Source organism: Oryctolagus cuniculus, chromosome 19 (assembly GCF_051225735.1).
Source record: "Oryctolagus cuniculus isolate XC-2025 breed Fujian yellow rabbit chromosome 19, ASM5122573v1, whole genome shotgun sequence".
Classification (NCBI taxonomy): domain Eukaryota; kingdom Metazoa; phylum Chordata; class Mammalia; order Lagomorpha; family Leporidae; genus Oryctolagus; species Oryctolagus cuniculus.
This window is the reverse complement of record NC_142885.1, coordinates 59629717-59657010: the sequence shown is the minus strand read 5'-3', so window position 1 is coordinate 59657010 and position 27294 is coordinate 59629717. Positions and strand designations below refer to the sequence as shown.

Here is a 27294-nt window from a genome sequence, read left to right as displayed (position 1 = left end):
GGGTGTTGAGGGTGGAGCATGAGGATTGTGTCACGTGTCCATCAGCTTCCTGTCCACAAGCCTGTGTCCCCCCATCCAGAGCCACAACTGCCAGCACCAGGGCCTGGGACATGGCTTTGTTCAGGTTCTTGCTTCCTTCCTGGATGGAACCTAACATACTAGCATTGCAGGGAGGTGTGGTGAATGTGGACGGAGACCCAGACAAGAAGCAGAGTATGGTTTTTCGAGATCATCTCTCTAGAATGATGTTTTATTAAAATCGTTGTTATCTACCTAGTAAGAACACTTGGAAAATGCAGAGATACAGAAAGCAAAGGAAACAAGTGACCACCCATCACCTTCCCTCCCTCCTCAGTCCCCAGGAAAATACTCTTCACATTTTAGCGTATCCCCTCCTAATCTTTCCAACTATAATTTTCCCTTTGTTTTTCTGAGTTGTGATTCTCCAGGATGCATTTATTATTTTTATTCTGCTTTGTAAAATTAAAACAGCTTACATTTTCCCCTAAGACATGATAGACGGTCCCCTTAAGTATTTTTACTGGCCAGGCCATTATTTTAACAGGTTAATCTACAACAATTTAGTTCATCATGTCCCTGTTATTTGGACATTAATGTTTTTAGTTTTCATTTATACAACAAATGTTTTCTGCATGTTGAGTGCTTTCTTTTAAGTGATTCCCAATGATGGAATCTGGGTTAAGGGACATGGCCATTTTTTATTGCCCTGAGTGCTGTTATCAAATGCTGTCATTCAGAGGGTTAAAGCTAAGCCCTCACGCTCCCACTGGCAGAGAGGGAGGCTGGAGGTGTTTATGGCTGCAGTGACCTGTCCCTTCCAGGGGTGGCTCTGAGACCAGCAGGCAGGGTGCTAAGATGCCCCATAGCAGAGGACGTGGAGCTCCTGAGCACTTGCTAGACTGGGCAGTGGCCGTGAACGCTGGGTCAGCATTGTTCTTCACCTTCCAGGGTCCTGGGTGACCCTGCAGATGGCCATCTGGAAGCTGGGCAGCCCTGATGTCTGTGGAACTGAGGGGTTGACACTGCACACCAGGGCTGACCAGTGACCTCACCAGCTTCTTGTGAGAACGTCCGAGAAGGGCCTCTCTGGGGTTGCTCCTCATCTCCCCCACTCTTGGTTTCTCAATTTACTCCTTTGGATCTTTCCAGAAACTGTCTTCGGCAGTTCTGAAACAAAGGCCACCTAGTGACCAAAACAACAAAAATCACTTAGAAATCATTGCCCATTAAAGGGTAAAAGTCTTTTCCCTTCTCCCACTGAGTTGCAAAGTTTCCATGGGTCAGGATTTTCTGCAGGGGGCAACAATCCAGAGCATGAAAGACTAGAGCAGCAGATCTTTCAGCATTTTAGTGCCAGGTCCTGCCTCTGTTTCACAGGTCACTTCTTTTATAGTTAATTGGAAGGGAGGGAGGAGAGAAGAGGAGACTCCTGTCTGCTCATTCACTCCCGCAGTCCCCACAACTGCTGGGGCTGGGTCTGCCTAGGTCTCCCACATGGGTGGTATTAGCAGCAAGCTGGATTCTGCCGCCAGAGCTGGGTATCACACGCAGGTACTCTAACGTGGCCCTGAACTGCTGGGCCAAATGCCTCCCTCGTCCAGCTCATTGCTTAGAGTAACACAGTGAGCTTTGGGAAGGCCTCAGGGAAGAAACCCAGCACTGAAGCAGCACCTGGAGTTTAACGAGTCCTCTCTGCCGCTGTGCCCGGCCCTAAACGTGGGAGCCCAGGGAGCATGTGCCCATCTGATTTCCCAACTGTCACGTTTTAGAACTCCCAGTGTTTACCTTCCTGGGGTATTTGTACGGAGCAGTCACCCTTTTCACGTGGTCCTGGAGCTCCCGGGTCAGGGCCTCTGGGTCGTGAGAGGAGTACTCTGGGGAAAGGACTATGAATGCCTTCACCACCTGGAGGGGAGAAGCAAACGCCAGCCATCAAGCCTTGCACAACAGCTCCTGCCCCTTTCAGCTAGCCTTGGAGATCACGCTCAGTTCTACCAGTCACTGGCTGCAGCCAGCATCTTTCCTGTTGCTCACCTTTTCAAGCCAACTACTAGGGGACCCCTATCTACTTCTCAGACCACTCCCCATACAACATGAACCAACATGGCTTCTCTTAAGAGGCAAATACTTTGCAGAAAGGAGTTTCGAGTCCCTGTGGCCCTTTGCTTCCAGGTTTCCCTAACTAGGCAGGAGTTCCTGGCCAGGGCTGAGGAACACACAGCCATTTCCACGGGCCGTTGGGTCTTCTGGAGACGAGTGGATGAGCGTTTGCAGCCAGCACACACTGAGTGGCAGCACTTCCGTTCTAGGCATCCTGGTGGGACATTCTGCACCTTGGCTCTCTTGCCCAGATCTTTCCCGCAGGCTGCTCTTGCCAAGGAGGATGGGGGTCCCCAAGCTCAGGCAGAACGGAACAGGAATGGAAGGGCTTACAAGGCCACTTAGTTGCTTATCGAAACCAGAATAACCAAATCCTGCTAAAGGGAATTCATTGTCCTTGAATACCTTCATCCCATTCACTCATTCAGGTAGATCTGGCTTTTCAGAAGAGCTTTCTCTCCCTTTGAGAGCTATGAAACTGTTATTGATCACTTTCTGTGTGCCAGGCCTGCACTAACTCTGAGCACCCAGCCCCAGTGATTCACAACATGTGGGACGAGACACACTTTTCCAGGTGTGCTTTCTCCAGCACATGCATGAGACTCTCACCTGCCTCATTCTGTATTGGTGGCCACACACTTTAGTGGGGAGTCACTTGGCAAGGGGCCAAAGTGCAGATCCCCTGGGCTGCATCTCTAGTCACTCTGGTTCAGCAAGTTTGACCTGAGGTCTGCACATCTGTTTTTAAACAAGAGCCCCAGATGATACAGCTGCCGACAGTCCAGGGACCAGACTCTGAGAGGCATTCCTGTAGCACTGGTGTTTCTGAGGACGCAGGCTGAGGTTGCGCTGACTTCCCTAAGACATAGCACTGGAGGATTTGGTGGGATTTACAGCCCTGCAAGCGGATCATTCCCATTCATCTATCTCTTTAGGGTTCATAGGAAGGAGTTTGCATTTCTCCTGCAAAAGCCCAGGTTATTAAATCGGGCCCACTTTTCTGGTGTATCAAGGTCATTTTGGACATATATTCTGTTGTTCTTCACGTTGGTGCTCCCTCCCAGGCTAGAGCCACCAGCAGGCAGGTCTGGTGTGCTTGTGATGGCCTCATCTGCAAACAGAAAAGGGCTTTTTGTCGGGTAGGATGGCTATCCTGCACCTGCCACCAAGATCTGTCCCCTAGTCAGCCTCCTTGGGATCTAGTTCTCTGTCCCGTTAAAACCAGTCTAATATTTGCCCATTGTGTCCCTCTAGCAGGGGTGGGGAACCTTCTTTTCTGCCAAAGGCCATTGGATATTTATAACATTATTCACAGGCATTACGAAGCTATCAGCTTGAAAACCAGCCTGTTGGCCGGCGCCACAGCTCAATAGGCTAATCCTCCGCCTGTGGCGCCGGCACACCGGGTTCTAGTCCCAGTCTGGGCGCTGGATTCTGTCCCAGTTGCCCCTCTTCCAGGCCAGCTCTCTGATGTGGCCCAGGAGTACAGTGGAGGATGGCCCAGGTCCTTGGACCCTGCACCTGCATGGGAGACCAGGAGAAGCATCTGGCTCCTGCTTTGGATCAGCGCGGTGTGCCGGCCACAGCATGCCGGCTGCAGTGGCCATTGGAGGGTGAACCAATGATAAATGAAGACCTTTCTGTCTCTCTCTCTCTCACTGTCCACTCTGCCTGTCAAAATAAAAAATAAAAAAGAAAACCAGCCTGCTATGGATGTATTGAACTTTGGGTCTCACCTGCAGTTGCCTTGGCAGGGCCCCACCCAGGTGATTTCACAGGCTTTATGTGGCTCACAGGTCAGGCTCCCCCCAATCCCTTCCAGAGGCAAAGGCAAGGGCACTGCTGGACCAGAGAGAATGTGTGCCTGATGCTGCCATCTCAGCTTTGTGGTACCTGGATGGCGGCAAGCTGTGTGGGGAAATCTGGGCCCTCCTTCTAGTTCTGTTGGGTGCTATGGGTACAGAAACAGGAGGCCATTTTGTGGCTGGACACTTACCTCGCCCCTGATGGGGTCTGGGCTGCTGACCACAGCAGACTCAAGGACAGCTGGATGCTCAGCCAGGGCACTCTCCACTTCCACAGGCCCGATCCGGTAGCTGGAAGAGAAAGACAGACGCTGAGCAGTGGGCTCCTCCCCTCTGTGGTACGTCCTAGAGATTGCAGAGAGCAGACAGCGGAACCTTGAGGAGTTGATCACGTCGTCATTCCTCCCCATGAACCAGAAGTAGCCATCCTCGTCCATGTAGGCTCGGTCCCCTGTGATGTAAAAGTCCCCTTTCTCTGTTGCCGCTGTCTTCTCAGGATTGTCCTAAAAGACAAACAGAGTCCATCATAGAAGGAAAACATACTGAGTTGACTAAATGAAACGACAACTTCTGCTCGATAAAAAGACCTGAAAGAAAGTGAAAATATAGGCTACAGTCTAAGAAATGATGCTTGCTACTCGTACAACAAAGGATCAAGAATAGGTAAAATAATCACTTAGAAAAGACAGCTCAGTATCCATTGGCAGCAAGCAAGAACAAGCATTTCCAAAATTCAACTTCACTAGTAATTCAGGAAACACAAACCAAGAATACTGGCACATACCACTGTACACCCACCAGACTGTTGATCTACTACAATTCACTGAACCACTTCTCGAGTTTCAAATCCCGAATCCTTCCTGCTTTGTTAGTTATAAACAGTGCTTGCAGTGAACATCTTTGAGTGTCAAGTGTTTTACTTATTGAGTGATTGCATGTTGAGTTCTTTTCTGTGTAGTGATTTCCAAATCTGGAATCCCTGAGCCAAATGGTATGACTATTATCATAGTCCTGGCTACCTATTCTCAAACTAATTTCTCAGGAGGTCCAAGCCATTATACTCAGACTGGCAATGAGTGGGACCACAAGTGTCTGGAAACACGGTGTTTTACCTTCAGGATTCTTGTGCGAGTATGAATCGATACAGCCACTGTTGGGGAATGGCCAAGAATTCGAACTGTGCATGCTTTTGTTGGGGAGGGTGGGTCTAACCTGTCAGCCCAGCTGACCACCCATAACTCACAAGGCAACTCTAGTCTGGCATCTCTGTTCCTTTTCTTAGGTGTCACGATTTTCTTAAAGAGATTTAATATTTTTTTATGAGTTCTTTTTATTTATTTGAAAGGCAGAGAGAGAGAGAGAGAGCGAGAGAGAGCTTTTCCATCCACTAGTTCACTCCCCCAGATGCCTGCAACAGCTTGTTCTAGGCCAGGCTGAATCCAGGAGCCTGGAACTCAATCTGGGTCTCCTACGTAGGTGGCAAGGAACAAAGCACTTGGGCCATCACCTGCTACCCTTCAGGAAGCAGAGCCGGGCCTTGAACTGGGCACATTGATAAAGGATGTGGGCATCCGAAACAGGGTCTTAAAAACTCTGCCCACAACCCCCTCTTTCTCTTAGTCAAAAGTGAGCTGGAAAGAAAACTATTTGCTGGTTCTGGCAGTGGAAAGAAAAAATTGAAGAAAGGAAAGCTTCTTTTCCAGTAGACAGCCTTATAGTTTACGCTGGTACTCTGTGAAGTGACGTGGCACAGGGAGGCTGTGTATGTGAGCCCCACGAGTGGCGCTGCCAACCCGGAGGCACGGAGCAGGCAGTCAAGAAACCATGATTGCATCAGCTTCCTAGGAAGGTCAAGGAGTTGCTATTGTATACAAAAATGATTTGAAGGAAACACATAGGAATTTTAACATGATCTCTGCTTGGCATGATTACAAAGCTGTTGGGGTATCTTGGAGATAAGTTTCTATGATTTTTCAGTGAAACACAGGTAAAGATGATTTCTCTTGTAGTCACAGAAAAACCACTAAACCACAACATCCCAAAACAAATGGTTTTCTATCTGCTTCTTCCAGTCCTGTGCTTGACCGAGAGCCTAGTGTCTGGAATGTCTGTAGCGAGCGGCTCAGTCTTGGCTGCACGTGTGAGTCACCTGGGAGCCGATCCCCACCACTGGCCAAGGTGGGGCTCTCCAGGTGCTGCTTATGCACAGCCTGGTTTCAGAGTTTATAGAGGAGAGTTGGGAGGAGGAAAGCCCATGGTGAATGTTGTCTGAGGTGCATACAGAGGAGAAGTGATTACAGCCATTGACAACAGGCATCCACTCCGCTCTGGGCAGGTGTGCTGTGGAGCAACTTCATCATACAGACATCGGAGGCTGAACTTAAACAAACCTCGACAGAACGGGCCAATCACCTAGCGTGGCCTCCCCCAGCCAAGAGACCCAGTAAACACAGATAACACGTTGCATTATGATGTCACTGAGCCATGGGAATTTGCGGGGGGGGGGGGGGTGTGCATTGTCATACAGGTGGTCCTTGACTGAAGTGTTGGCAACACATGACCATACTGATCATCTCAGAAACTTGGACTGAAATCCTAGGGCACAGGCCCTGCCAGGAAACCACAGGAAAGAATCCTGAAAACTTGCTCAGACACGAGATTGAAGTGTGGCCTTTGCTAAATCCCTTCCCTTCCCTGAACCTCCATTTTCTCATTATTATAATGGAGGGGTGTGGCCTTGTCACATGTTTGCACTCTCAGACACACCTCATTTCAATCCCACCATCTGCAAGCCCATTGGGTGAGTTGCTCCACCCTCTTAGCTTTCTTATCAATGACAGGTGAGCTTATCATTTATAGTACCTCATTAATTACAGTACTCGTTTCAAGGGTGAAGCAAATAGCTGTGTCTAAAGAGCAGTGCCTCGTGCTTGGTATGCAGCAGTTGCTAGGAGAATGGTCATTCCTTGCCTCTTACCAGATAGTGATTGAAGAAGCAGAAGGGTCTTATGGGTCTGACGCGGACGCCAATGTTCCCCTCCTCTCCTCGAGGCAGGATGTTGCCCTCGTCATCCACAATCTGGCAGAGAGATCACAGGAGGGGGTCTGAGCACCTGAACAAGCCTGGGCTAACCCAGCACATGCATCTTACTCATCTTCCAGGTACTAGGGTGGGTTGGGAGAGCGTCCTACCTGCACATCGTAAGGTGGGACCGCTTTCCCCATGGATCCAGACTTGATGGGTGTGCCTTTTAGATTGGCACAGATTAACACCTGCAGAGAAGACGGTACCAATGAGAAGCCCTAACGCCTTAGCTTTAGTGTTTTAGCTTCTCTTCTGGTCCACACCTTTCTCTCACTCTGCCTTCTAACTCTTTCTCCCTCCCTCCTCCTTCTCCTTCACTTTCTTCTCTTTCCTCTCTTCCCTTCTCTCTTTTTTGCCTCCTTTCTTACCCCTTCTTTCTCTTCCCTCCCTTGCCTCTTTCTTTCCTTCCTCTCTTCTTCTCCTCATCACCTTTCTTCTCTCTCCTCTGCTTTTTGTAGTCAACAGATGTTCCTGGAGCCCTCCAATGGGCACTCACACATAAAGACCTTAACAAGTCACTAAACCAAAACAGAGTTGATGGGCAAATCTTTACCCTGTTGGCTGTAGGGACACTGCTTAAGACCCTGGGCTCTGAACAGGCAGATGTCGGCTGTCCTGGTGGAGACTCACACCACCCTTGACCATGAGAGTTGCTTTGCTGGTCATGGTATAATTGTAAAGTTCACTTTAAATTATCTTTAACCCCAAAGGGAAGGAAAACTCTGATAGGAGTTATGACACCAGCTTCTCCCGCGGGAGACCAGGCAGTCCCTGACAGGGAGAGAACAGCTGGAAGGGCAGAAGACTGCCGGGCTGAGAGCTCAGGTGGAGGTGGCCCAGGGCAGGGAGCTGGCCCCACAGCACTCACCGTTTCTGACTGTCCATAGCCTTCCAGCAGTTCCAGGCCAGTCTGGAGCTTCCACTTCTCCCTCACATCAGGGTTGAGGGCCTCGCCTCCGGACGAGCAATGCCTCAGGCTCTGAAACTTGTACCTTTCTCAGGTGAAGACAAGGCCACAGGTGTCAGCACGTCATTCCCATACACTGTCCAGACCCCAAAAGGAACTAGAGGCTGAACTCCCCTATTTTCTGATCTGTTCCAAGTGCTCCCATCTTTGCAGGCACAGGTGACTTAAAAAAATCCACCAGGGAAAGGTGTTTGGTGCAGCAATTAATCTGCCACTTGGTACGCCCATATCTAATATATCCCATATCAGAGTGTCTGGGTCCAGAAACCTGGTTCTGTTGTCTACTCCAGCTTCCTACTGATGTGTACCCTGGGAGGCAGCAGGAGATGACTCAAGTACTTGGGTCTCTGCTACCTGTGTGGAGAACCTGAGTTCTAGGCTCCTGAATTGGCTTGGCCCACCCTTGGCTATTGTAGGCATTTGGGCAGTGAACCAGTGGATAGGAGATATCTCTCCTGTGTCTGTCTCTCTGACTTTTTTTTTTTTTTTTTTTTTTTTTTTTTGGCAGGCAGAGTGGACAGTGAGAGAGAAACAGAGAGAAAGGTCTTCCTTTTGCCGTTGCTTCACCCTCCAATGGCTGCTGCGGCCGGTGCGCTGCAGCCGGCGCACCGTGCTGATCCGAAACCAGGAGCCAGGTGCTTCTCCTGGTCTCCCATGCAGGTGCAGGGCCCAAGCACTTGGGCCATCCTCCACTGCCTTCCCAGGCCACAGCAGAGAGCTGGCCTGGAAGAGGGGCAACCGGGACAGAATCCGGCGCCCTGGCCGGGACTAGAACCCGATGTTCCGGCGCCGCGGGCGGAGGATTAGCCTAGTGAGCCGCAGCACCGGCCCTGACTTTCAAATAATAAGTCATCAATCCTATCCTAGTTTGAGATAAAATCAGAACCTCATAGAGCAGGCTTGGCAGAACTTGCTAAGTTTCATGTAATAAATTGTGACAACCATATGATTCAAAACAATGAGTCAATCAAAAATTGAGAAGATAAAGTCACCCTCTAAGAACCACAACATTCTGACTGATTGGCCAAAAATTCCCAAAGACATTAAATGCGTTGTAAAACTACCTCTCAGTTCAACAAATTATTTAAAGTATTTAAAAAAAAACTGATTTCAAATATGTTTCCAATCAACGTTTCCTTTGGGTCTCATTCGTTTTATTCAACCAAACTTCGTGAATAGATGAGTGCTTTAGCCAAAACCTAAGTGGAGTAGATTCCGACATTATGGAAGATACCTTGAGAGGTGAGGAAGGACACCCTCTTTCAGACACTTCATGGCCAGATATATGTGATTAGAATCGAAGGAGAGATGCAAGGACAACATCTCAGGGCTTGGGAGAGGATGTCAAAGAAGCAAGAGCTCCTATCTCCACTCAGCTCAGCCCTTGGCCCTGTCCTGCCAGCAGATGTCGCTGTGCATTCACCGGAGGGGAGCTATCCACAGGGAGAATGTTGGAATGAGAGGGTGCCTGTGCTGTCTATTCACATATTTTGGCCCTCAAAGCACAAAGTGGGTGGGCTGTACCTGGTCAGATCCTCCTGTACAAGCAGCCGGTAGACGGTTGCGACACAGCAGAGGTTGGTGATCGGGAACGTGGAGAGAGTCTAGACAAAAACAGAAGGTGGAAGAAGCTCTCAGTTGTAGGGCAGGACTTTGTGCAAGTGGCATGGACAAACTGGGTCTTTCTATTTTTGTTACCAAAACAGAGAAGTTGGAAGCCGTGTGTGATATGTAGCCTGCAGAATGGTTCCAGTGACTGTAACAACATGTTTGTGTCCTCAGGGGATCCCCTCCCACATTGTACCATGGTTGGTTTGTATGGTCAGTAGCACACCATGAGGGAGTAGATACCACTTTGGGGATTAGGATTAGAAGACTATGGCTTCTGTCTTGGATGCTTTCCCACTCTCTCCCTCTCTTGGCTAGCTCATTCTGGGGGGATGGGGCTGGAGGTGAGGCACTACGTTGTAAGCTCACCCAAGTCATTCAGTGTGTACAGTGAGAGACAGAGCTTCTGACCAATAGCCTATGAGAAGCTGAGTCTGCAGAAAGCCACCAGTGACTTGCATCAGACTCCCCAACCTCACACCCCCAAAGGTGCCTCCAGTCCTAGCTGATATTTATTATTATGATTACTGGGGCAGGAGGCATGCAACACAGAATTGACCCCCTTGACCATTTGAAAGTATGCACAGAGTAGGGTCACTGAGTCTGTTCACACTGAAATCACAAGTCTCCAGAATTATTTTTATTTTTCTGAGCTGAAACACCCATTACAAGCTCCCAAACATGTCATTACCATGTCTCTAACCCTGGTAACCACAATTCTACTTCCTGTCTCTATGGATTTGACTATTCTAGCTATCTCATGTAAGTGGCATCAACAACATCTGTCCTTTTGTGTCTGGCTTATTTCACCTAGCATAATGTCGTCAAGGTATACCCATATTAAAGCCTATGTCAGCTTTTATAGGCTGAATAATATTCTATTACATGGATATTCCACATTTTTTTTCATCCATTCATGAATACTTGTGTTATTCCTACCTTTCAGCTATTATGAATAATGCTACTAGGAACATGGGTGTACCTAACTGACATCATGACCTTGATCTCATGAGAGACAGTGCTATTTAAGTTGATTCCAGATTCTTCACAGTAAAAAAAAAAAACTATGAGATAATAACTAAGTTTAAAGCTGCTAAGTTCTGGGGGTTATTCAGCACACTGCAGTAAATAATGAAAACAGTGTGCCAGAGCTGGAAGCAGTGGAGGGAAAGGCACATGTGTGGGCCAGTCAATCCCTACATGAATAATGATAATGAGTTTGACCATAATGATCAGTATGTGTTAAGAGCCTACTATGTGCCAGCCCCTATGCCTTGTGCCATTCATTCTCACATCTGTTCCATGGAACTATGTTATCCCTTTGTTACAGATGAGGAAACAGGCTCTGGGAGGTTAAGTGACATTCTCAAAGCAACACTGCTTGCACAAGGAAGATGTAGGAGCAGAGGGCAGGTCTAACTGGTGATATGGCCTTGCTATTAGCCACATGGGACACAGCTTGCCCCAGAGAAAAGAGCAGCTGACAGGATGTGGGGGCATAGGAAAAGTGGCTCATATCTTCACTGGCAGTGCCTGTTCTCGTATATTCTCCTATGAACTCCTCCAAGAGAGTTAGAGGAGTCAGTAGGATTCTGTAGTTGGGCAAAATACTTAAGTGAAGCACCATAGATGGTAACACTTGATGTTGAAGATTTTATCCAAGATTTTGACAAATAAACAAATGTATTTGTGGTGGTTGAGAGAGACAGGCACCTAGTACAGAAGAAATAGGATTTGCAGTGGTGTGGAGATAGGACAGGGTCTTATGTCCAGGGCACTTATTAGAATGTAGGCAGTGATGGAAGGTGGCCAAGTGGGGAGAAACCAGATGGCAGAAGGTCACAGGAGTGTTTTTGGTCAATATCAGCATCAAAGAAGCCTTGTAGTCACTGGTTCATGCCTTTTCTCCCACAGCCTCCATACCTATATCCCACCCATTTCATTTACTCTCAACATATAAGAAGTGTTTTTGTTTCTCACATTCAAAATAACTTTGGCATCAACTCGAGGCAGTTCATGCACAAAAATGCAAGCTCCATTGGACCAGGCAGAGAAAAGAGTCCAGGCTGCTTTCACCCATCCAGTGTCGGTCGTATTCCAGAAGATATCTGATTCAGTCAAGGCCACCCATTGCCTGCCAAAATTTAGAGAAAGTCAGCATCTTCCATAATGCCTCTACCTTTAAAAAGGACTACGTAATGCACATCAACTTATTTGGAGTCCTGTCCAGAATGGATCCTCAGTTGCACTTGTCTAAACTACTCAAGAGCAATCAAGTCAACCACTATTTGAATAAGTACTTACTGAGCATCTTCTGTGTAGCTAGGCCCTAAGCTAGGGGTATAGAATTTAAAAGACCTCACATTTTCAAGGAGTTAACAGTGTAGTAGAAATGATATATAAGGAGTAAATAATCTCAATAAAGTTTGATAAGGGCACTTTATTCAGCCAAATTTATTCAGTGTTTAGTCTGGATTTAGCCTTAGAAAAACAGAAGTGAATGATTACTTTTGCTTGGAGGAGCTTATAGGTTAGTAAATATAAATATCTGGGACGCCTCTGGAGAGAACGTTTGAATAGAGTTAAACAGAAACTGTTGTGAGGGCCGGCGCCATGGCTCGCTTGGCTAATCCTCCACCTGCAGTGCTGGTGTCCCATGTGGGTGCCGGGTTCTAGTCCTGGCTGCTCCTCTTCCAGTCCAGCTCTCTGCTGTGGCCCAGGAAGGCAGTGGAGGATGGCCCAAGTGCTTAGGCACCTGTACCTACATGGGAGACCAGGAGGAAGCTCCTGGCTTCAGATCGGTGTAGCTCCGGCTGTAGCGGCCATTTAGGGGGTGAACCAATGGAAGGAAGACCTTTCTCTCTGTCTCTCTCACTGTCTGTGACTTTACCTGTCAAATAAAAAAAATACCTTGTGAAATGACAGAGAATAGAGACTGAGTCTAGAGCAAGGGTGGAGACGGGGTTTGGGGCATGTTTCTGCAGAGGAGTTGACACTTGAGTTAGACAGAAATGATGGGTTGGTGTTGCAGAGATGAGGCAGAAAAGGAGGTGCATGCTAGGAAGAGCAAGCAGTGCTTGCAAACACGGAAGAGAGAAAAGCAGTTGTGTTCTGCACTAGGACTCCAGGACACATGCACTCCTGGTTCTCCTCCTCCTCTCCACTGGTTGCTACTCCTTTCTCACCTCTGCTGAATCCTCCTGGCCTCCCCTTCCATGCAGAAAAGATTCAGGCACTCTGTCCTGAGACCTCTTCTCTTGTCTTTGTCTTACTCTTCTTATTAAGCCATCTTTCTCATAACTCTCAACACATATCCAAGTGGCTTCTCAACACTTCTAACTGGTGGTGTGGAGATGTCTAATAAGCCTTTTGAATTTGCAGTGCACAGAATGAACTCTTTATATCCCCACCCACAGACAGCTTATTGCACAGTCTTCCCCTGTCATTTAATTCTCTGGCCATCCTTGACTTACCATTGAGTCCACTCTCTCATTCCACATTGAAACTTAGAAAATCTTACTAGGTTTATGTTCAAAATACATTCAGAATTCCCGTGCCTACGCTTTCCTTAGCACTCATTCCCATGAACTTGTTGAAGCCAAGTCGTGTACGTGGATTTCAAGCATTTTGCACAAAATCAACTTATTTTTTAACTCCGTCTTTCCACAGATTTTTTTTGAAGTGCTCTGCTATCCAGTGTTTCTCAAAATATTAAGCATAGAATCACCAAAGGATCCTGCAATTTCATTTCTGAGTATATCCCCAAAGAATTAAAAGCAGGGACTTGAACGGCCATTTGTGCACTAGTGTTCATAGCAGCCTCATTGATCATAGCCAAAATGTGGAAGCAGCCTAAATGTCCATCAACAGATCAATGATTTAACACACAACCAGGAGCCAGGTGCTTCTCCTGGTCTCCCATGCAGGTGCAGGGCCCAAGCACTTGGGCCATCCTCCACTGCCTTCCCTGGCCACAGAAGAGAGCTGGCCTGGAAGAGGGGCAACCAGGACTAGAACCCAGTGCCCCGACCGGGACTAGAATCCTGTGTGCCGGTGCTGCAGGCGGAGGATTAGCCTATTGAGCCACGGCGCCGGCCCTGATTTGCTTCTTGTTGATCTCTGACCTCTGCTTCTGTCACTCCCCCAGCACTCACCTCGGCCCACTCACCCTCCGAGACAAGCTGTCCCCGTACCTTCCACAGGTCACAAAACCCAGTCCATAGCTGCACTGAGAGTGCTCGACCATCTTGGGGGCTCCCGTAGTGCCACTGGTGAAGTAGATGGCCAGTGAGTCTCGGCTCTGGGTCCTCAGGCAGGAGTGCTCTGCCGATGCCTCTCTGGATAAGGTAAAGGCACCAGGTGGTACTCAGAGCAGTAGGAAGGAATAATGGTACAAACAATATCTCTAGCCAACATTTCAATAAATGCCACGTATGAGAGGCTGTGCTGAGAGCTTCGGTTTGCACTGCCTACAGCTACCTCACAGGGTGAGGTCTGTCATAACTATTTGGGAAGCAAGGAAACCAAGGCTTAAAATGGCTAAGTGACAAAGGAGCCCATGCTTTCCTACCAGAACATGATGACTCTGGTGACCACACACACATCCATGTTTCTGTGCTTTTCAGAACTACACACACACACACACACAATTCCTAAGGAGAGCTGTTTTCTAAAGGGTTCCCCAATTCAGGGCTTTGAGATGATCTGGGTAACAGAGTTCTGAGAACTCACTGGCACCTTGGGATCCCCTGGTAGGTTTCTAAAAGAAATATCGTTGGACCCTACCCTGGGCAAAATCAAATCAGAAAATTAAGTATTTTGAGCTTGGGTAATTCTAGTGACAGCCGAAAAATGGAAAACTGCTGATCCAGGACAACCTTGCAGCTTATCAAAATCACTGGGCTGAGTTTGTGAAAAACAGATTCGCAGAGCGCTCACTCAGAGCTGCTGGTTAAGTCGGTCAGGTGTAGAGTCTTGGGACCTGAATTCGAAGCAGGAGCCAGGTGAATCTGATGCAGTTGCCCTGTGGAATGGGCACTTCTGACTCGGTTGGGAAGGTCTCCAAGGGGAGCGCCTTCTAGTTTCTGGCTTCAGAGCAGGACATGTCTCAAATTCCTAAATAGGCTTCCAGCAGTTTCTTGTTCCAAGGGAAATGTGGCTTTGGCTCCCTCCGACCCTTATTTGACTCCTTTTTAGCTTCTTGAGCAAGCCTCGGTTTCCATACCAGGAAAATAGAGTTAAGGTGTCCTTTATAAATGAGATGGTGTCTTATTCACTACAGTGTTCTGAACAGCAAACATGATGCGTGTCACAAAACAGGTGTTCATTATTCATTGCATGAATAAAATGGTTACCCAGTGCAGTGTCAGGCATATACGAAGCACTCAATACATGGCAGCTGCTTTATCATCAATCAACTATCTACTACGTACCAAATGTATTTTATAGGCCATTTCATATTTTCTGGCTAGTAGCTCTTTAAACTACTTGTATCAATATATAGGCAAATTAAAAGCTAGTGACAAACCCAGTACTAATTGAGTGCATGACCTTGAATATTAAGGGGATCAGTCTGGCTTCCAAAGTGAGCATTCCTCTCCAATTCCCTCCCTTCATGTGCAATCAGCAATGCATTTCATCTCTTGTGGCTTAAAGCAGAAACACATTGACTTCTCTATTTAGTGATGTCCTCCTGGAGAGCCCCAACTCACCGGAGGAGTGCCCTAAAGTTCATCCAGCCTGGCCGGCTACTGTCTGACACCAGCAGCTTGGTCTGGAGGGAGGGGCAGTCAGTGCTGATGGCTTCCACCCGTGGAGCTAGAGAGTCGTCGGTGATAATGCACTTCGCCCTGGACGCCTGCAGCCGGTACTTGAGGTCCTTCTCCGTCAGCTGAGAGACACCCGGAATCACGACGACCCCTGACATCACACAGAGAACGCATGGTGACCCAATAGCGGGCAAGGACCTCTGGGTAAGAGTCAGAGATGGGTTCATGAAGAGCTGGAGAGGGTTGGAAAGATGATGATAATGAAATCCAGAAGGAGTTTGTTTTGTTATGGCAGCAGTGCTGTGCGTGTCTTTCCTTTGGCTAGAGTTGGTGTGGTGGTGCTGCTCTTAAGTGCTCCAACATGGGAAAGATACCCCCCTCTCAGAAGCCCACACAGATTACTAAACATAATGAATCTGTGAGTGATAAGAGCCTGTCACTCTAGGCCTCTGCCTCACAAGTAACAGTTGATGACTTAGAGAGAGCTCCGACAGTGAAAATGACACGACAGCAGACAACACAGCAATGCCTAGTCAGCTACCCCTCAAATATCCGTGGGATGAACTTAGACAACCTCAAGGCAATAACCCATGCAAGGTAATCCCATCCATAGCCAGTGAAGATCCCCACATTTGTGGCAGTCCCCGGGCACCCCAGACTCTCAGTGCAGCCACTAGACCCTATCCCACCCACACATTTGTCGTTAATGTAGGTGTGAACGAAAAATTCAGGCCCTGGATTCCAATGCCTGTAGAAAGGCTTCTGCTAAACAAGGGCTGAGGATATGCTTGTGTCTTTCCAAAGGATGCAGGACAGCCCATTTGGGTACCAGCCAGAAACATCAAGTCTGCAACTGACAGCCAACCAGAACCAGCTGAACAAGACTGAGAGTCTGCATTGTATTCAGACGCACCTGCCCTATCATCCTATCCTGAGGAACTGCCCATAGCCACATCTGCTACTGTTTTAGACCCCACTAGCTCTGGTCAGCCACTCAAATGGTCCACAGCCTGTGTGCAGTCACGCCATTCCTGATTACCATTGTTCCTCATTCCTACCCTCGTCTGAGCAAGCACTCCTGTGGTCTCCCGTTTTGAGCGCTGGTTAGTCAATGACGGGTAAGATCCCCTGGGAGATAACCTAAGACAGGCACAGCTGCGTACGGAGACCACATGGAAAGGGGGTCAACAATGGTATGGCCAAGAATCATGCCTCCCGTTGCTCAAAAATAAATGAAAAGGGGGAAATGTGGTGGAATGAGAAGGCCATGCCAAGATGGCTGCTGGCAACAGAGCCTGCCTGGCAACAGGCTGTGATTGGATGGCTTTGGAAACCACATGGCAAGGGAGCCTGCCTGGTAACAGGCTGTGATTGGCTAGGGCATAAAGCACCCCTTGACCAGATTGGCTGCCTCAGCTATATAAGCTGCTGTACCAACTGAAATAAATGAGTCTGCAGGCTACTCGCCTTTGGCCTACTTTCACCCAACTCCTGGGGTCTGTGTGGTGACTCTGCGTCTCTTGCCCCCACCATGCTCCTCCTCTCAGAACAAATCCACAGCAACAATTGCCAAAAGAAGTTTTGATCATGTGAATTGCTTAACACAGTACCCAGCACATAGCAGGTGCTCCAAAAAAAGTATAGGAGCTCCTTACACATTGACCTTCATTAAGTGGGCCTGCTTTGATCAATGGCACTGCTGTCTGGTCCCTGTGCACAATCAAGTTTGCAATCATTAGGTGAAGAGGAAGTAAACAAAACTCCACACATGGTTCATTTTGCTCCATCTCCTAGACCTGTGGGTGCTGCAAAGCTCTGGTGTGTTGTGCACCCCAGTTGGGAGCCCCAGCCCTGCTACTGACCTGTCCGCATAGAAGCCACACTGATCAGCCACCACTCCGGGAGTCGTGGGAGCACCAGCATCATCCTGTCCCCAGGCTGCAGCCCACAAGCGTCACCTAGAACATTGGCTGCCTTCCTGGACTGCTTGCCCAGTTCCTCGAAGCTCCACTTGACTTCTGCTCCTGTAGCACCCACCCACCAGAAGGCAGGATTTGGGGGTCGATGCCCAGCCTAGACAGAGATGCAGGCAGAAAAGAAAGTAGAAGCCAGGACTTCTGTTTGCATTTAAAAAATATTTATCCTATTTCTTACAATAGTTGATACATTGAGCATATTCAGAGTTCAAAAATCACAACAGTGTGGAGCGATATCCTTTAGAAGGCTTGCTTCATTCTTTCTGCCTATCTACTCTATGCCCACCTCACCTGCCTCAATGAGCAACCAATTTTATTGTATCTTTAGTATTCCTTCAGTATTTCTTTAGGTAAATATATTTTTTCTCATGCTACCTTTTAAAAACTAATAGAATTTTATTGTTCAACATTTTATTATTTATTTGAGAGAGAAAGAGATCTCCTATCCACTATTTCATTCCCCCAAGTACCCACAGTAGCTGGGGCATGGCCAGGCCATAGCCAGGAGCTGGGAGTTGAATTCAGATCTCCCAGGGGGGTGGCAGGGACCCAACAACTTGAGCCCTTGCCTACTGTCTCCTAGGGTACCCAATTGCAGGAAGCTAGAATTGAAAGCAGAGCCAGGAATTGAACTCAGATACTCTAGTATGGAATACTACCATCCCAAGAGACATCTTATCTGCTATGCCCATTGTCCACCCTCCATACTACCTATTAAATGCAAAAGATAGCATATAATTTACACTATCCTCTGTATTCTTCCGTTTTTTTTGAAATAGTATTTGCACACTATAAAATCATCATTTTAAAGTACACAGTTCACTGTTTTAGCTTATAGTCAATAAGTTGGAACTATCGCTGCTATCTAGTTTAAGAATATTTTTGTCATCCTAAAAAAATACTTCAGAAATTAGCAGTCAATTTCCTGATCCCTCTGCCTGACAGCCCCTTATCAACTTTCTGCCTCCATGGATTTGCTAATTCCAGACATTTAGTAGGAATGGAATCATATAATGTGTTACCTTTTATGTCTGATTTCTTTTACCTAGTATAATATTTCCAAGGTTTATCTATGCTGTGACATGTGTTGATACTACATTCCTCTTAATGGCTGAATAATATTCTGTTCTTTATATAGACCACATTAAAATACTTATTCGTTTATTACCCTTTATTTGAAAGGCAGACAGTGTGGAGGGTGGGGAGAGTGAGCGAGTGAGCTAGCTTCCTTCTACTGGTTCCCTTCCCAAATGCCTGCAATGGCCAGGGCTGGGCCAGCCTGGAGCCAGGGGCTAGGAACTCCATCTGGGTCTCACATGAGTGGCAAGGACCCAATTACTTGATCCATCATCTGCTGCCTCCCCGGGTGTGCATTAGCTGGGAGCTGGGTCAGAAGCAGAGGCAGGATGCAACATTAGGCACTTTAACAGGGAATGTGTACATGTAGTGTCACAGTGCCCACCCCAACATTCTGTTTATCAGCTGATGGACATTAGGACTGGCTCCATTGTTTGGTTATTGTGAATGAGGTTGCTATGGGTATTTGTGTACAAGATTTTGCAAGCACATGTTTTCTATCCTCTTGTACATGCAACTAGGAGTGAAACTACCGGGTAATATTATATCTCTGCCTTTTTGGGGGAGTCCACAGTGCTGCACCATTTTACATTCATACCTTCGAAGTCAGAGGGTTCTATTCTTCTACATCTTCATCCACTGTGGTTATTTTATCTTTTTTGTTTTCTCCCCTTCTGCAGGCTATCTTACTTTGATATACAAACATAAATCTTCATGAAATGCAACTAATTCTTTGTTTTGATACTTGTGCTTTTGAAACCACTGCCTTATCCAAGGTCCCAGAGGTTTACCTACGTTTCCTCTATAAATTATGTAATTTCTGATCCTTCATTTATGTCTTTGACCCATTTAGGGTTAACTTTGATATGGAGTGCGACTTAGGGGATGCATTCTTTTGCCTGTGAGTACCCACTCATCCCAGCACCATTAGTTGGGAAGACAATTCTCTCCCCATCAGATTGTCTTGGCATCTTTGTTGGAAACTAACTCACCATAGATGTACGCATTTATTTCTAGACTTGCTGCATCCCATTCCTCCTCTTCTGTCTTCATACCTCTGCCACACCGGCTTGATTACTGTGACTTTGTACTGGGCTTTGAAATAGAGAAATGGGACTCCTCCAACTTTGTTTTGCTTTTTCAAGATTATTTTGGGCACTGTTGGGTCCTATGCATTTCCAGAGGAGTTTTTGGATAAGATCGTCAGTTTCTATAAGGAAGTCTTAGGGATTTCATAAAGATTGCATTGAATAGGTAGGACAGTTTGGGGTATATTGTCGCTGTAGAGATCCTGGCTCTATCTCTTACATACACCTCTTATTGAATTCTTACAACTTCAAGGCACATATGATAGGACTCCCATTATGTGGATGAGAAAACTGAGATTCAGAAAGCTTAGGGCACTTGTCTGATTTCACACTTCAAGTACGTGGGTGAACTGCATCTATCAGTAAGGCCTGCTTTTAAATCTTGGGCACTTTCCTAAGTTTTGCCATATCTGCTAGCTGCCAGGAATATAATATGACCATCTTTAAGAACAGTATTATTTACTTCATTCAAAAAATGTTTGAGAGAGAGAGAGCAAGCAAGAGCCGGTTCCCATCTGCTGGTTCACCCCCGAAATGCCTGCAGCAGCTGGGCCAGGCCAAAGCCTGGGAACTCGACCCAGTCTCTCATGTAACTGGCAGGGACCCACTTTACTTGAGCCATCACCTGCTGCTTCCCAGAGTTCAGTTCAGCCGGAAGCTGGAATCAGGAGCTGGAGCAGAAGCTTGAATGCTAGCACTATGATATGGGATGTGAGCATCTTAACAACCATTAGGCCGAACACTTGCCCTGTATTTACCTGATTTTTTTCTTTAAACAAGGTTCTTTTTTTTTTCTCTTTATTTTTTTTTTATTTTTTTATTTTTTTTTTGACAGGCAGAGTGGACAGTGAGAGAGAGAGACAGAGAGAAAGGTCTTCCTTTGCCGTTGGTTCACCCTCCAATGGCCGCCGCGGCCGGCGCGCTGCGGCCGGCGCACCGCGCTGATCCGATGGCAGGAGCCAGGAGCCAGGTGCTTTTCCTGGTCTCCCATGGGGTGCAGGGCCCAAGCACCTGGGCCATCCTCCACTGCACTCCCTGGCCACAGCAGAGGGCTGGCCTGGAAGAGGGGCAACCGGGACAGAATCCGGCGCCCCGACCGGGACTAGAACCCGGTGTGCCGGCGCCGCTAGGTGGAGGATTAGCCTAGTGAGCCGCGGCGCCGGCCTAAACAAGGTTCTTAAAAATCAGGGTGGCTGGGCATTTCAACAGTTCAACAGTTATGTCAGCCCTTGGGATGCCCCATCCCTTATGAGAGGGTCTGGTTCATGTCGTGGGTCCTCTACTTCCAGTTCAACTTCCTGTAATGTGCATCTTGGGAGGCAGCAGGTGGGCCCCTGCTACTCATGTAGGAGACCCAGATGGAGTTCCAGGGTCAGGGGTTCAGCCTGGCCCAGCCTTGGCTATTGCAGGCATTTGGGAAAGGGAACCAGCGGATGGAGAATCTCTTTCTCTGCCTTTCAAATAAAAAAGAAAAAATGAATAAATTTAGAATTTTTAAAAATTAAGATACATAAATGTCTTTGGAAGAAAATTTTGTATTCCCCTACTACAAAAGAAAATTAGGATCATTGACATAAATAAAATGTAATTATAAAATACAGAGAGAGATGCAACAGACACATATAGAAGGGAAAATAAGAAAGAAAGCTTATGCTGAGACATACAGAGAATTCAGCCTGTTCCACCCTGTGTTCCTCCTGTGACCTTGAGCTCAGCATGGGCAAGGCCATGTATGGCTCCCATCACTTGGTCACAATTTCCCCCTAGGACTTAAATGCTAACAGATAACAGTTTAAGTCTTGCAAACTCCCAAACCAACAGATCTTCTAGCTGTAAGTCTCACTGGGGAAGCTGAGGGCAGCCTGGGGTATCCGAGATGGACACGGGACAGGGCGGGCCTTACCTTTTCTATCTGACTCCACGTGTCCAACACATCATGGGCAAAGTTGAAGTACTCAGGCACCGGCTGCCTCCCCTGGTTAATGGCTTCCCAGGTGGACACCACCTTCTGAGGGACAGGTGGAGGTGGCAGCCGCCCATGAGACGCGCAGAATCCCCGGGAGCTCCTGAGTGCCCGCAGGACCACGCCTCTTAGCCACAGCCCCATGTCGTCTTGTCCTGTCTGTCACCTAAGAGAGAAGAGAGGGCATTGTGCTGAGTTCTGGCTGTGGGAGGAGCTGGCGGTCGGTCCCCGGGGGTGGGGGGATCGTTGCCGACAACCGATGCGAAGGGCACACTTTGGACTTCAGTCTCAGCTTGGCTGTGTCATTGTTCTTGGAATCCAAGATCCACCATTTCTGCCTCTCCTTGCCTGTGGCTCTCCAGCAGCCTGCAGTCAGGAGCTCAGAGCCCACTCTGCACCGCTCAGTCCTTCCCAGGGATCCCTCCTACAACCTTTGCCAATCCTGACATGGCCAGACAGAGCCAGAGAAAGCTGGGACCCAGCCCTGTCCAGCAGCAGCATGAAGGAAGTAACAATTGTTATAGTAAAAATCTTATTTTGGTACAAATAGAAAATTGAAATCATGCTCTTTTTTTCCCATAATATACATTTTTCATGAACTTTTAGAAGTGCCCTTGGAGAATATGAGCCACACATACAATTTGTAATTTTCTAGCATTTTTATGAAGAAAAGCAAAAAAGCAACAGGTGAAATGAATTACAGTCATAAACCTGAGTTAACGATACAGGAAAAGTATCATGTCAACATGGACTCAAGATGGAAAGGAATTACTGGATATTTTTCATGGTTGTTTTCTACTAAGTCCTCAAGATCCAAAGTGTATTTTATACCCATGAGCGCGTACCTCTGAGCTGCAATTCAGGCGCCCCACAGCCCCAGCATCCCATGGTCCTCTATGGCGTGGTACAGCTTCAGGGTCTTGTTGCTCCAAGTGTGGTCTTGGGACCAGCAGCAAAAGCAACAGCAGCCATACCTGGATGCTAGTTATGACTGCAAAATCTCAGCCCCCTCCCACTCACCTGTGGACTAGAGTCTGCTTGTTAGCAGCACCCCCAGGTGCTTCCTGTGCGCATGAACGTTTGCGATTCAGTGGGCTGAGGTCGATCTCTCCAGCATCAGTTCTTCCTGCCGCCTTCCTGTTGGTGCTGATAACAAGAGAAGGTGGGAGCCTTGATGCGCAGCTGTGATGCCTCACAGCAGCAAGGAGCCCAGTCACAGCTCCCGGGTCCAGGAGGCCCGCTGGGGACCCAGCTTTCGCCACCTGATTTCCTTGAATCCTTACCCAGCTCCATGTCACCCGTGTTATTTTCTCCATTTTTTACAGAGAAAGAATCTGAGGCTTGGAGGGGAAAAGCAGTCCCAGATTTCACCTCTCAGAAAACCTAGGCCTCAGCTGCTGCCTCGGCCACCAGTCCTGGAGCTCGCTCCTCCTGCCTCTCCTGAACTCTGTCCCTGCCCTTTTCTTCGCCTTCTGCCACTGGGTTCCTCTGGCTTCTCTGCAGTGGCTAATCAGAGCCCTCAGGCCTCCTCCCCGAGTTTCCCAGGCCATTTCCTCCTTGGCTTCATCAGCCTGCCTCAGGGGCAGCAGACACTGCTGAACTTACCTCACTGGGGTCCTGGACGAGGTGGAAGGACCGGTGGCGTGCTACAGCCCTGGGACAGGCCGGAAGGCCTCAGGAAGCTGCGGAAGAGCAGCTGACTCAGCCTCCCACAGGGAACTTTGGGCCAAGGCGCTGCCGCTGCCAGAGGGCGGAGCCAGAGCCTGTGCCAGCTGCCTGTGGTTTCAGAACACTTTGAACCATGGCAAGGAGCCATGGCCAAGTTCTTCTCAACAATGGCTAGTGGCTGGAAGATGAAATCCCAGCTCTAGTGCCTGGTGGCTGCCTCCCGTCACGTCCCCAGGGTGGAAGTGTCCCGTGGAACCTCAGGTCACCATTTAACCCGAAAAGAGCACAGGACTTTGTTTTAACAGAAAGGATAGGATTGTGAGAATGATATGTACTCTCCTGTGTAAACAGACTGAAGGTGAAGAGTGGCTTCCTGGGGACAGGCTCAGGGACAGGAAGTGACTTCTAGGAGCATGGGTCTCTTCCTATGGCCATGGCTGCACAGCTCTCTAAATTCACTAGAAATAATGCCAGTAAGTGTACCCTACCTAAATTCACATGCTCATCCAAGCACCTTTGTCAGCCCCAGAATGGGACTGAAGTCCCCTGATGGAGGAGGGCGCATGGGTGTCTTCCAGACCGGGTGCTTGAGCATCAGCTGGCCCTCTCTGTAGTAATTCAGTACACACCAGGTGTTTATTGCCAGTGGTTGGGACATATCCCCCATGTGTCACATCTTGGACTCGTGGTCCCCTTTGCAGAAGCATTGAGAGACAGGGCCATTGGGGAGTGGATAGATCTGTGAGTGTACCGATGGGTTATCCCAGGAGTGGCTGCATTGTGAAAGTGAGCTTTCTCCAGCACGCTTACCCTGCCTCACAATATGGTGCCGTGTGTGTGTCGTGACATTGTAAGTAGGCCCTCGCCAGAGGGTGAGCAGGTACCGGTACTGGGTGCCTGGGCTTCTCAGCTTCTAGAGTCATGAGCCAGATAAAATTTCTGCTCTTTAGAAATTGTCCAGCCTCAGAAAAAGGACCAAGACATTACCCCTCAATGTGTGCTGTCCCTCTGTGGTTCTGTCTTATTTCCTGACCTGTGTAGCTCATTGCTTTATTTTTAAAAAGTTTTTAAAATTCATTATTTATTTGAAAGGGGGGGGAATCTTCTAACTGGTCTACTCCCAAATGCCTATAATATTGAAGGCTGACAGCAAGAACCTGGAACTCTAGCCAGGACTCCCATGTAAGTGACAGGGACCCAAGTTCTTGAGCTGCCACCGGCTGAGTGTGGTATTAACAGAGTGTGCATTACCAGGAAGTTAGATCAGAAGCAGAGACAGGACTCGAACCCAGGCACTCAGATATGGGGTGCAGACGTCCCAAGTGGTGTCTTAGGTGCTGTGCAAAATCCCACCCTATTGTGGCCCATTTCGATGGGTGGCCCCTCTCCCTCTCCATCAAGCCTGACCACAGGGCCCAGTCCTCTCCTGGGTCCCAGGCAGTGAACCTGGGTGGTGACCTTCCCCAGAGGAAGGCAGACCCCAAGGCAGCAGTCGTATTTGAGGACCAGTGTGACTGGAGCAGAACGAGTGGAGAACGAGCAGTGGGGGCCAAGGCTGGGGTGGTGATGGGTGAGGGGCTTCCTGCCCTCCAGGGGAACATGGTGGTTCCTGTTGGGTGTACCGCCTTGTCTGATGCCCTACACCCCTGTGAACTGTATGCCATTTTACAGGAGGGGACGCTGAATCTCAGAGAGAGGGAGTGACACGCTCAAGGCCATATAACTCGCAGGGAACACAGGGCCCTTCCAGCCCCCTGCCAGCACCCCACTTTCCACTTTGCCCCTGGCCCTCCACACAGTCTCTAGCCCCTGCGGTCCATGGGCGGGGCCACCTCTTACTCAACAATGCTCATTCTTCTCCAGGGTCACCCTATCCCTCCAGAACCTCAGAATTCAGAACACTGCTGCTGAGGCTGCCCCAGCCTCACGGTGCCCTGTGCCCAGTGCCCAGGGAGGGACTTGATTTGCACCTCTGGGTTTCTTTAGAAAACCAAGTCCTGCTCTGGTCACAAAGGGAAGCCAAGAGCCTACTTTGCAGGCCACCACAGTCCTCCTGACGTGCCACCCAACTCCAGCCGGCTTAGGAGTGAGCCGGCTTCCTGCAGGTATAAAAATGGCTACATGGTTAAATCAGCTTGGAGGGGGAGGTTAAAACATGGTGCCCTGATTCACCCCAACCCCAGACCGGTGAAACTGCAGCCTGTTGGCTTTGGCCCTGAGCATCAGTCTTTTTTAGACCCTCCCAAAGAAGCTCTTTGTAATTTGTTAAAAGTTTATTTCTTGTGCTTTTGTTTGAAAGGCAGAGAGGGAGGGAGGAAGGAGAGATCGATCTTCCATCCACTGGTTGGCTCACTCTCCTAATACCGTGCCAGGATGAAGTCAGCTACAACTCCATCTGGATCTCCCACATGGGTGGCAGGGACCCAAGTGCTTGAGGCATCACCTGCTGCCTGCCAGGGTGTGCAGGAAGCTGGATTGAACCAGTGCAAGCTCTGCGTTGTGTGTGGCAGCAGAGCCGCTGGCGCCTTTAAGAGGAGCAGTGTGATCCCATTTGTGTTGAAAGAGCAAGCCTCTAATTGCTGTGTGGGGAAAGGGTTGGGGGAAAGCAGAGAGCAGATGCAGAAGGAAGAGCAAGGAGGTAATGGTACCATCTGGACAAGAGATGTTGCTTCCCGGGACCCAAATGGTGGGGGAGTGTAGGTGGACAGAACGCAGGCTGGTACGCACCCCCAGTGTTAACTATTCCTGGTCATAAAACTTTCCCATCATAGACACTCTCATTTGAGCTGGGAATCATCAGAGCTGCACGTGGAGTTTGTAGGGCTAGACGAGGGTACACAGAGGGCCACAGAGGGGTCATCGGGATGACAGAGCAGAGGAGCAGGTGCAGGCAGCCCAGAGAACAAGGGACAGATGAGGGCCTGGCTGGCTGAGGGTGCAATGCCAGTACTGAGCCAGAAAAGGATTCAGTTTTGAGGGCAGCCCTCTGAGGATGCAGAGCCAGGGGGAGGGTCTCACGAGGAAGAGCCAAGGTGCAGGGGTTAGGGAGCTTACTTCTCATCTGCCTCCAGAAATGCATTCCTCTCCTAGAGATGAACCTCCCCAGGGCCACCCTATTTATAATGCCAACACTCGGGTGGGCACTGGGGTACAGGGGTTAAGATTGCCACTTGGAATGCGCGCATTCCCTATGGGAGTGCCTGAGTGTGGGTCCCCACTCCACTTCCAATCCAGGTTCCTGCTAGTGCTCATCCTGGGAGGCAGTGGGTGGCGCCTCCAGCTCTTGGGTCTTTGCCACCTACGTGGGAGTTTTGGGCTCTTGGCTTTGGTCTGGCCCAGCCCTGGCTCTTGGGGCCATTTGGGGAGTAAACCAGGGGATGGAAAAATCTTTCTCTTCATCTCTCTTTCTCTGCTTTCAAATGAATAAATAAAAATGTAAAATGGTAACACTACCCCCTTGCAATAGCACTTTTTTTTTTTTGACAGGCAGAGTGGACAGTGAGAGACAGAGAGAAAGGTCCTCCTTTGCCGTTGGTTCACCCTCCAATGGCCACCACGGCCAGCGTGCTGCGGCTGGCGCACCGTGCTGATCCGATGGCAGGAGCCAGGTACTTATCCTGGTCTCCCATGGGGTGCAGGGCCCAAGGACTTGGGCCATCCTCCACTGCCTTCCCTGGCCACAGCAGAGAGCTGGCCTGGAAGAGGGGCAACCAGGACAGAATCCGGCGCCCTGACTGGGACTAGAACCCAGTGCGCTGGCGCTGCAAGACGGAGGATTAGCCTAGTGAGCCATGGCACCAGCCGCAATATCACTTTCAAACCTTGCTTTATCTACATTCTCTCCTCAATACTCATCTCCATCTGGGAGCCCTGTGTCATTGACTGGATTTCCCACTCCTGGAAGGCAGGGGTTGTCACATTTGATGTGCCTTTGTACCCCTAGCATCCAGAACTGTACTTACCATGTGCCAAGATGTCAAAAGCATGCAATGAATGGGCAGATGAGAGTGGGCAGGAGCTGTGGCTGCTTCTGTGAGGCCAGTGGGAAGGCTGACCAGGCAAGGCTTTGCTCACCAACCCTTAGGGCCCCATCTCCATTCTCGATCCTTCTAGCCTCCTGATCCAGCCTGCCCAGTGGACCAGGAATCCCTGGCATTTGATGAGATAA

At 48.8% G+C, this 27294-nt stretch overlaps 2 protein-coding genes across 6 annotated transcripts in view; one reads left to right on the top strand and one right to left on the bottom strand.

Moving 5' to 3' along the window:
• PDILT (protein disulfide isomerase like, testis expressed) overlaps positions 1-27294 on the top strand; it is a 57158-nt gene that overhangs the window by 3631 nt on the left and 26233 nt on the right. The gene's annotated exons all lie outside the window — the stretch shown is intronic.
• On the bottom strand, positions 220-23134 carry ACSM5 (acyl-CoA synthetase medium chain family member 5). Its single transcript, XM_002711766.6, has 15 exons — positions 23064-23134; positions 22479-22604; positions 21399-21624; positions 17217-17427; positions 15298-15505; positions 13780-13923; positions 11567-11720; positions 9503-9582; positions 7880-8003; positions 7119-7199; positions 6904-7005; positions 4302-4429; positions 4118-4217; positions 1807-1926; positions 220-1204 (listed from the first exon to the last, which is right to left on the bottom strand). The coding sequence occupies exons 3-15, from the start codon at positions 21600-21602 to the stop codon at positions 1121-1123; spliced, it is 1740 nt and encodes a 579-aa protein (XP_002711812.3). The 5' UTR covers positions 21603-21624; positions 22479-22604; positions 23064-23134; the 3' UTR covers positions 220-1120.

Bases quoted from the DNA above. Each gene is read 5' to 3' on its own strand.
- ACSM5 (XM_002711766.6), bottom strand. From the start codon at position 21,602: ATGGGGCTGTGGCTAAGAGGCGTGGTCCTGCGGGCACTCAGGAGCTCC. The intron at 13,924-15,297 runs GTGAGTTGGGGC...TACCTTATCCAG, and splicing joins AACTTTAGGGCACTCCTCCG to AGAGGCATCGGCAGAGCACT. The intron at 4,430-6,903 runs GTAAGAGGCAAG...TTTGTCTTTTAG, and splicing joins GCTTCTTCAATCACTATCTG to GACAATCCTGAGAAGACAGC.